The sequence below is a fragment of the Trachurus trachurus genome (genome assembly GCF_905171665.1).
Source record: "Trachurus trachurus genome assembly, chromosome: 17".
Classification (NCBI taxonomy): domain Eukaryota; kingdom Metazoa; phylum Chordata; class Actinopteri; order Carangiformes; family Carangidae; genus Trachurus; species Trachurus trachurus.
This window is the reverse complement of record NC_139900.1, coordinates 22,814,531-22,825,522: the sequence shown is the minus strand read 5'-3', so window position 1 is coordinate 22,825,522 and position 10,992 is coordinate 22,814,531. Positions and strand designations below refer to the sequence as shown.

The 10,992-nt window shown below is 42.8% G+C and overlaps 1 protein-coding gene across 1 annotated transcript; it reads left to right on the top strand.

The window, feature by feature from the left end:
• The first annotated feature begins 3,676 nt into the window (after positions 1-3,676).
• On the top strand, positions 3,677-10,359 carry lrrc8da (leucine rich repeat containing 8 VRAC subunit Da). The gene is made up of 2 exons (XM_083990842.1): positions 3,677-3,977; positions 6,778-10,359. Coding segments are annotated over exons 1-2 (2,565 nt in total). The 5' UTR covers positions 3,677-3,976; the 3' UTR covers positions 9,342-10,359.
• The last annotated feature ends 633 nt before the right edge of the window (positions 10,360-10,992 follow it).

The following is a 10,992-nucleotide window of genomic DNA, read 5'->3' as shown; positions in this document are numbered from 1 at the left end:
ATGTGAAGTAATAACAAAGGATCAACACTCGAGCAAACCGGCTGCATGCGGGCGCCTGGAGTGATGCATGTAATTCGACTCACACAGGCACACATCTCAATCCCAAGACCTCCCCACTACATGGCCGACACTAACCCCAACATAATCCTGAATTTCCTACCCCACTGCGTGTGGGTAAGCCCTCTGTGTTTAATGTGCACAGAGTTCATTCATTACCATAGAAACAGATTTATTTGTGTGGGTTTGTTTTTGGTTTGTGGCTTTGTGTTCATTTTTTCTTCCTCTGCACAAAGTCATCACAGGTGCATGTATCTGATGTACAGTTTAACCACTGTTTTTTGTTTACAAGAGTATCAATGACAAATCAGAGAGGGAGATCCATACTGAATAATTTATACCTCGGGGCAAATTCTCGACACACTGAACTGGTTGCCGGGGGGATTACAGAGTCCACAGCCGCTGGCCCCTTTACCTCCGCACAGGAAACCTCATACTGCCCAACCACTGTGCCCACTGCAACCCAGTACGATAACACACCATTACAACACCTTTACACCCATACTCTCACCGCACCAACCACAGCCCAAATCAGACACACGTTTGACACAGATAAGACATTTTATTGAACAGTCAGTGTGTTTATAATAGGTCGGTGTACTTATTTATATCATACAAACAACTTTTCACAAATGTCTTAGCAACAAATTATGGAAGGAATTATTTAAAAAAAAAAGGGTCAGAGTCAGAGGGTTTACACAGAGTTATCAAAGACTTGCCTCACTTTCACTCACTATCACTCTGTCCATTATGTCTTTGTTTGGATTTGTTCAGGCGAACTATAAACTTGACAATCACCATATTGAGTCACTCAACTCTCAACAAGCTCGATTGCTCTGTGAGAGAACAGGATGTGAGGCAGTCTGATATACTGTGTGTATTTTATCTGGTTTCTGCAAAGCCCCATAAAAAGACTAAATTAATCATTAGTGTAATTAGTCTGCATGTGTTTTTGTACGGTCACGCACCACCTCGACATCTGATCTAGTAATCTAGCAGGCTATAACGCTACACGCCCCAGTGGCTGCTTTTCTTTCTTTCTTTTTTTTCTCTTACTTTCAAAGTACACGGGTAAGCGTGAGTGAGAACAGAGTGCCAACAGCCAGCAGCCCAGGACCGGTTGAAACCTGTATTGGTTGCAAGTGAAAAGACACTTCCTCCACCCAGTGCATCATCAACCAAATCCAGAATGAGCTGGAAGTGATGCACGAGTTCAGCAGGGTCCTATTGACTGTTGAGTTTGTCATTACCAACAATACATATAGACAGAATAGTATGTAGATAGATAGTAGCATAGTGTATAAATAATGAAGTGTTATCAATTCATGAGTTAATTACGTTGAACTGTAGCGTGTGGCAGGATGTCAAAAACGTGTCTTATAGACAAAAAGCACATGTAAGTCCAGATCTTAATTAGTCAGCAAAGTTATTGCAGCCACCAGCAAGACACATTTTGTGGTGTCTGAGACTGAAACAAAGAAGGGGAAGCTGATGGTGCGTTCAAGGACCCTTGGAAAGATGGTGGAAAAGCGGGCTGAGTTTTCAGTTGGTTTTTCTATAGAGGCTCGTCTTCCGTCTGTAATACAGCTCATTTGTATTTTATTTGCTGGATATTTACATAATTTATCATAGATATTACTGTGTTTGCTATGTAATCTACAAAAATAAACAGGCCTTTTTTTTTTTTTTTTTTTACAAGAGTCATTTGACCTATCACAGTAGGAAAAGCACAGGTTTTAGTAGGCTAACATTAGTGGTGGTCAGTCTGCACAATAGCATGAACCAAAAACTGAGGCAAGTAAAGGGAATTAGGCCTATATTATTTCATTATTCACACCTGCGCTTATTGAATTTGTGACATGTGAAAAAGTCCCTGGACAAAGTGGTTACATAGTCTCCTGCAAACCTTTTGTAGGGGAGACCGGGGATGGTTGTAACAGCATCACTTTCACCAATAATTAGAGTTAAATAATAATAGGATAACATTAGAGTTATGTGATCAATATCATGTGCACCCACTCACTCCCTGACATTGCATGTGAATTTGCATGGCTGTATGAAGAAGTGTGTCGGTTTTACAGCCATTTTCTTAGGTAAGAAACAAATCTTTTGGACCAAGTCAAAATTTTTGATGAGTAGCCTATCGATACCATTCACATCTGAATTAGGTAACTTGTACAAAGATGAAATAACAGATTTTTAGGTAAAATGTGAGTCATTTCACCTATGTTTATTTCAAACCACCATGCTGGTACAGCTGGTCAAACAATGGCTGACAGGGGTAGCTGGTTGTAGTTTTTTAAGTGTCAACCATCTTTCCTGGAATTTTACATGGGTCATTAGTTGCTTCTGACCTCCTGTTGAAGGTTTACATTCATAGGGCATACATGTACACCATTCATTTGGTATTATCAGAAGATGTTCTTTAAGACAACTTTCTAATGTTAGGATACACACCACTATGTTCTTCATTTAGCCATCAGTGATGAGTTCTTTTTGTTCATACTAAATCACAGGAAGATGCTTTAGTGTTGGAACATGAACAATAAACTTAGATGCATATTTTGTTGTGTGGTCTCAGTTTTTAATTTCAGTGTTACAATTTACCCCAGGTTGTAGTGGCACTCCTTACTTTTTACATCAAATAGTGAATTCCGTGAGTTTAAGAAGTTGAAGGCACTGCTATTTTTACTGGACAAATGAGGGGACTCTGTGTCAAAATTTGAGAGCCCTACACTCACTGCAAATTATAGGAACTGAGACTAAAAAGTGTTGAATTTCTATTGAAACAAGGACCCAGCCCAGTGACCTTATCCTAGTCCTAACAAGCTCAAGAGTCACCTCAAGTGTTATTGTTTGATCTGTTCCTACTACAGACAATGGGGAACATGTAGGGAATATGGACCCTATCAGGAATTTTTAAAACTGAAAGGACAAACTTGCTGGCGTAGTGGTGCATATGGTTCATGCCGTGGTTAGGCAACACCAGCTTTTATTAAGAGTAACGTCTCTGCTCACCTGGTGACCAGAAGTCCAATGTTCACTCTTTGGGCCCTGTTCTTAAATGTGGTCTCCACCAGCTCCTTCAGCTGCTTAGTTCACCAGCTGCTCCTTCACTGGGTAACTTGGAGGTTTGCTAATGGGCATGTATACAGCGGGGTGTTAGAGCGATTTCTTCTAATTATTTTTCCTCTTATTTTTAGCTGTAAACAGCTGACACGTGTTGCTAAAAAAGGACACCACAAAGTTGCTGCCTGACAGGCAGCTGAACAATGAGCTGGAGCCGACTAATCTACTCCGTGAAGGGAGCTGCAGTCCATTGATAACTTCCTTCAGGTTCACGCCTGCGAGAAAACCTCCCACCATTAACGTGACCGTAACATTGTTATCACATCACCATTTGATACACTGAAGGGGTAAAATATCGATGATTAAACGGAAACTTTCGCTTCTACAAAGCCCGGCCGCCGGTCGGTGAGGCTTGTTTTCCCCCACGCGCCGTGAACGCCGCATCAGATAAGCTCGCAGGCGGTGTCTTCGGGAACTTGCCGTAATGTCATCCTCCAATGAGAAGCGCCCATAACACCCACAACAGCGGTCTGCACGGCTCCATGTTGGATCTACCTTTTCTTAGACTGTGTATTGCGCCGGAGGTCTGCCTCGCGCATATTGTCCGACGGACGGCCAGCCCCGGTCCGCGAGCTCAGGTATGAGTCAGGTATGAGGGATGTGAACCGACGGACCGCGCTGCTGTCACGAGCAAATGTTCTCCAGAGCTTTGTTCCGCACAACCGGCGTCATTCCCGCAGTTTTTTAACGGGGCTGAGAAATTAGGTTAGAGGCGCACCTGAAGAAGGGAGCGAAAAGTGGCATGCAGGCTGAGGAAGGAATAATTGGATTGAGTTAACACCACACGGACAGTAAGTGTATTTCTCTTACTATATTTTACACAATTTATCCAATAACATGGTGATAATCAATAAGTTTGTCGCTTCCCGCGTGGCAGGGGCAGGTCATTATTTCCAGAAGAAGAATAAGCTGGTTACCTGGTGTGAATGTTTAACGCCGGGGACACATGACAATTCAATTTCACATGTTTCAACAGGTCACCTGACCTAGCACGCCAACAGATAACTTAGCCTACTGCGCAAGAGCCCCTCACGTGAGGAGAGCAGCCCGGCTGTAGAAACGTGATGTTATTCTGTCTCTGTGTGTGTGTATCTGGAGGAATAGTCAGCCTCAATAAAAACATGCACAGGCCTACATGTTTCCCACATGGTCAGACTGCGACCCATTTCCTCGCTGTCTGGGGCCCATGTGTGTTGGCATCGGAGCTCATGGCTCCAAGTTAGTTTGCAACAAACTGTCTCACTGTGCGTCACCCGTTTAAACTTTAAACATACCATTTATCGTAATTAAGGTGGACTTAAAATGCAGCACAGTGGCTTTCATGACGCTGTGGAGTTCATCATTATCTCTGAGTCAGTCCCCACAGCCGGAGGAGGGGGACTCCCCACCGCCCTGACTGTACCCAGCCTGTGGCACTGGGGCCCGCCCTTCCTGGGGGCCCTCAGGCATAAAGATTTTTCTTCTTCTTTATAAACCACCACTATCAACACAGAATTTGCACTGCTGACCTCGCTACATAGATCCTCAGGTATCATACTTTACCCAGACATAGTGTAAACATACATTTATGATCAACATTTACCTACCTTTTTAGTTTGATTTGACTCCCTGGCTGTGATGTAAACATCATGATGCACAGCTGGAGATATGACAGAAGTAAAAATATATTACAACTGAAGCCTCCAGGAGGCGCAACGATTTCAAACTCATGACCCGAGGAGGAGCAATACATTCAGCACTGCCTAATCAAATTTAGCCTGTGTAGACTGTGTGGGCCCCGTGCATGGCAGACAATCTGACACGCCACAGCAAGGAAAGGCACAGGTGTTACTAAGAACATTAGCAGTGGCTCAGTTCTCTTCAGGTGTCCCAGTAAGCCATGGCAGTGTGACAGTGACGCTGAGTCAGCCCGTTACAACACCAGGATCCTGACACTGAAGCGGCCACATGGAGTTAAGGCTATTTTATAATTTTAACCTTTCCACCCGTGCTTTTCCCGCTGTGACGTGTGAGATGTCTTCATCAAAATAGGCCTGTTTTGGACTTTACCAGCATGATGAGAAAACATGAATATACAGTATGCTGCTGTATAAATGTGACCGTAACACAACTTATAGGTTGCAGTATCACATCTATACACATTTGCCGTAATATATGCTATATAGATCTGACTATGTGGGAGAAGATAAGAAGTTCCTCAGAATAAGATGTTTACTAGGCTATATATAAAAATTCTTAAAAACCAACAAGATCAAAAACTAAATGCATTGCCCAGCCTTTGATGTGGTCATCCATGTTTGTGTCAGGAAGTGTGTGCCCACACATATGATTAGCTTGTTTGGAGGCAGATGAATCAGATGAATGGTGAACTGAAACTTTACTCATCTGATATGAAACACTTGCGATAAAGTATCAAAACACTGAGACTGATACACATTCAACCATAAACCCATATCTTTTCATTCTGTCCCTGTTATTCATGTGTCAACCACAGTTTGAATGACTGAAACATTTAATGCGATCATCAAAATAAACTAAAACTAAAAAGTTTCTCTTTTTTAAACACAGGAGCCAAACTAAACATACTTTTTCACTTATTTCACAATTTCTGAAACACTATGTTTTTGGATTACAGATGAAGGAACGGGTCTTTTATTTATTTATTTATTTATTTATTTATTTATTTATTTATTTATTTATTTATTTATTCATTCTTAAATAAAACTCCCGGATTTAACATGTTGATCATTGGGTTAGGAGCAGGGAACAGAAAAGGGACAACAGAGGCAGTCCAGATGCAGATGTGCCACATTTTCTAAATAAGGGGAAAGAAGCACAGTTTTCAGTGATTCACTAAATGAACATGTGTGTCCCAAATATCTCAGTGAGTCAGAACAGTTGATGTCCTTATGAGTACATCAAGGGACAAAGCACTGTTCCAGTAACCACACGCTCTTACAAGTCACAATTAAACACAATCTTGGCTCTGGGCGTAGACGCAATTAAAATGTTTCTGAATGAAGCCGGACTGAAAGAGAGGAGGTGAGAGCTGAGTTTAGCGCCAAGACAAGACGATGTAGCAGCGTCACACACAGCCGAGTCTTCACAGTTACACATTCACACCTTGTAGAGCTATGGGGTTGAACGTCTTTGTCTAGTACAACGTGTCTCTCCACTTTTAACTTCCCGCCCGGTGTAGGTTTGTGTGCTATAGAGACTGGCATTAGATGGTGCTTTGAAAGATTACTAATGACAATAGACCACAGTGATGGCCACAGTCAGAAAGGATTGTCTAAACGTTTGTAATCTCAATGGAGGACTTTCGCAACCATTTAAAGTAAGGCTGCCACTAGCAATTATAATTATGGATTCGTTTGTGAGTGACCTTTTCTATTACTCCTTTGTTCTATAAAATCACAGATAGAGATTCAAACCCAATTTGCTTTTTTTTCCAGCCAGCTCTGTGAAACCCAGATATATTCCATTTACAGCACAAAAGAATTTTACTGGAGTGGTTAAATACATTGTTTTGCATGTGAATGTAATATTTGGTTCTTAGTATATTAAGTGACTCTCCTCCATGTGTTACAGTGATGTTCACACTCACTGAGGTTGCATCATTGAACGACATCCAGCCGACGTACCGCATCCTAAAGCCATGGTGGGATGTCTTCATGGACTACCTGGGGCTGGTCATGCTCATGCTGGCCATATTCGCCATGACCATGCAGATCACCAAGGACCAGGTGGCCTGCCTTCCTTGTCTGGAGGACCCAGAGGAGGCCTCAGGACCTAAACCTGACTCATTCCCCAAGCAGAGCGCACACCAAGGAGCCTCTTCTGGAGCCACCGGGGCCCCTGTGCTAGCCACCGGCCCGTTTGCCACCAAGGACTTACCAGATGACGCTGTGCATGAGATCCACGTCACGCACCAACACACTGTGGTGTCGGATAAATATGCCAATCAACCTCAGCCAACGGGTGTCAAGACCAATCTGGACTATCAACAATATATCTTTATCAACCAAATATGTTACCATGTTGCCTTGCCCTGGTACTCCAAGTACTTTCCATACCTCACGCTTATACACACACTTGTTCTCATGGTCAGTAGCAATTTCTGGTTCAAATACCCTAAAACGAGTTCAAAGATTGAGCATTTTGTCTCCATCCTGGGCAGATGTTTTGAGTCTCCCTGGACTACGAAGGCATTGTCCGAAACGGCTTGCGAGGACTCTGAGGAGAACAAGCAGAGGTTCACCGGCGGTACCTCCTCAGTACCAAAGCAGGTATCTTTAGAGGGGAAGGAGGATGGGACGGGGGTCAACTCGTCCACTCCCATGCTTGGGGTGAAGTTTTCTGCAGATAAACCCATCGCAGAGGTCCCAAGTAGTATGACAATCCTGGACAAAAAAGATGGGGAGCAGGCTAAAGCCTTATTTGAGAAAGTGAGAAAATTCAGAGCTCATGTGGAGGACAGTGATTTCATCTACAAGCTCTACGTAGCACAAACCGTTGTCAAAACTGTCAAGTTCATTTTGATTCTTTCCTATACTTCGACCTTCATGGCCAAGATTCAGTTTAAGCACAACTGTGAACCCGATGTGAAGCAGCTCACAGGATACAGACAGTTCTTCTGTACACACAACATGGCGTTCATGCTGAACAAGCTGCTGATTAGCTACATGGCTTTGATTTTGATCTATGGGATGGCGTGCTTGTACTCTCTCTTCTGGGTGTTTCGTCGACCTCTGAAGGAGTACTCTTTTGAAAAGGTCAGGGAAGAGAGCAGCTTCAGCGACATTCCTGACGTCAAAAATGACTTTGCATTCCTCTTACACATGGTTGACCAATATGACCAACTCTACTCCAAGCGCTTTGGTGTATTCTTGTCCGAGGTCAGTGAAAACAAGCTGAGGGAGATCAGCCTCAATCATGAGTGGACCTTTGAAAAACTGAGGCAGCTTGTGATCCGTAACGCACAGGACCAGCAGGAGCTGCACCTTTTCATGCTCTCTGGACTTCCCAACGCCGTGTTCGACCTCACAGACCTGGAGGTGCTCAAACTGGAGCTGATTCCCGAAGTGAGGTTTTCGGCAAAGGTCTCCCAAATGACCAGCCTGCAGGAGCTGCACCTCTGTCACTGTCCCGCCAAAGTAGAACAGACGGGTTTTGCTTTCCTCCGCGACCATCTCCGCTGTCTTCATGTCAAGTTCACTGATGTAGCTGAGATCCCAGCTTGGGTGTACTTGCTAAGGAGTTTGAGGGAGCTTAACCTAATCGGCAACTTGAGCTCAGAAAACAACAAGATGATCGGTCTTGAGTCCATGCGAGATTTGAGGCATTTAAAGACATTGTGCCTGAAGAGCAACCTCACTAAAATGCCCACAAACATCACAGAGCTTTCACAACACTTGATTAAACTGGTTGTGCACAACGATGGTACAAAACTGCTGGTACTTAATAGTTTGAAAAAGATGACGAGTCTCATTGAGTTGGAGCTGTACAGCTGCGAACTGGAGAGGATTCCCCATGCTATTTTCAGCCTGACCAACTTACAGGAGCTCGACCTGAAATCAAACAACATCCGAACCATAGAGGAGATCATCAGCTTCCAGCACCTCAAGAGGCTGACGTGCCTTAAACTGTGGCACAACAAAATAATCACCATCCCCTCCTCCATCGGCCAGGTCAAGTCTCTGGAGTCTCTCCACCTCTCGCACAATAAACTGGAGTCCCTGCCTCCAGCCTTGTTCACTCTACCTAAGCTGCGGCATCTGGATGTGAGCCACAACTCCATCACAGTGCTCCCTCCAGATGTTGGCCTCCTCCACAACCTCCAGCACTTAGCCATCAACTCCAACAAGCTGGAGGTGCTGCCCAAGCCCCTGTTCAGATGCACCAAGCTGAAGGCGCTGTGTCTGGGGATCAACGCCCTGACTGTGCTGCCAGAGGCCGTGGGTCAACTGGTCCAGCTCACCCAGCTGGAGCTGAGAGGGAACTGTCTGGACAGACTGCCCGCCCTGCTCGGAAACTGCCGGCTGCTGCGCAAAAATTGCCTGGTCGTGGAGGACCATCTCTTTGACACCTTGCCTGTGGAGGTCAAGGAGAGCATGAGCCGAGAGACCAACGTGTCCTTTACGAGTGGCTTATAGCACAAAAACCACAACGCTGACAGGCCTGCAGCTCTGGTGGTTCATAACATGCCTGTGTAACGAATGGAAAAGACCTTTTTATTATTCTAAAATCCATATAAATGAATGCATTTTCTTGATTATTTTAATTGGTTTGAATAGTTGCTTTTGTATTAAAACAACACAGATTGCTTATTGTTGTTGGGTATGTATCTAATTCAACAGTTTGTTTTGTCCTTTTAGCTTTTTCATAGCTTTAATATAAGATTAGAAATTTAGCTTCTCTATAGACCAAAACTGCTCCAATGACACAGTATGTAGATTTATTGTTATTGTTTTAGGTACTCAGGTATAATTGTTACCATGGGGAACAATCTTTACTTGCCTTAACTGCTGCTATTTTTTTACAGTGTGGACTTTCACAAACCTAAGGCCAAATATGAATATTTCACATTTTCTTGTCACTTTTTCAAACGGACATTATCCACAGAACAAGTTCTATACGTTATGGAAGCAGACACAATGCAATGCTCCTGTTTTGGTTGTATTTAATTTTTATCGAAATCATGTAAACTTTATTTCCTTGATGTCTTGTAGCTAAGAATGAGTGTAGAGTAGTACAACTCCAGAGGAGACTACGCACCAATAATGAACCTTTACCTTCCTGTTGTAGAGATTGTACACTAAGGCCTATAGTAATTTGTTTGCACATTGAAAACCCAATGATTTAAAGATCGGCGAATGTTCTTTGTGATAACATGTTCTTAGACCATGGCGAACTGATAAAAGGGAAATCTGTTGACTGTCTTTTTTATTTTTGAATCACGCTTTGAAATTTGAAATGTGTGATTATTACACTGACCACAGGTGAGACTGATTATCCTACATGTCACAGTCATGTAATGATGATAAACATGTCTGCCTTCTTTCTTCTCTCTGTGTTTCTATGTAGGCCTGAATATGTGTGTTTCTGGGAGCTGCTGTACCACTTCAGTGACCCTAAGCTCAACGTTCACAACTTTATGGCACAATAAAATGAGATTTTAGATGAATATCTAATCATTATTCATCCACCGCAAGTACACTCTACTGTTGAAATACACATACTTGTCGTTGAATAATAATAGCTTTATTTGAAGTTGAGAAAACACATTTCTGGGGAATCAAAGGTAATTCAAACATACAAAAAGTGTTAAATAGAAAATCCCATATATTAAAAAAAAAAAAAATACAAATATATTTTTTATTGAGTATAACATGTCAAAGTCCATTCACATTGCAGTTAACCATGTCATTTGCATTTCTTTCCAGATGCACTGACTACTTACACTAAAATCTGAGTGCATTTAATTCATTATGTTTCATGTCAGCGGCTCTGTCTTAGTAATTATTGCGATGCAGGAGTTACATAAACCACTAAACGTATGCACACCTACAAAGGCAGACAGGTGCGTAGGAGAAGACCAGCACGGTCAAACAATAGGGCGTTGTGCTTTCATTAAAACTACAATGCAAGTTAAGACAGTGTGCGGGAGCCTCTTTTGATCCCAATACAGTTACGACAATGTTATTGCCTACACATGTTTGATAAGGCTACACTCAATGATAGTTTCACTCCAAACTTTACCCCTGCAAAAAAAAAAAAAGAAGAGAGAGCGAGAGCTTTTGTTTA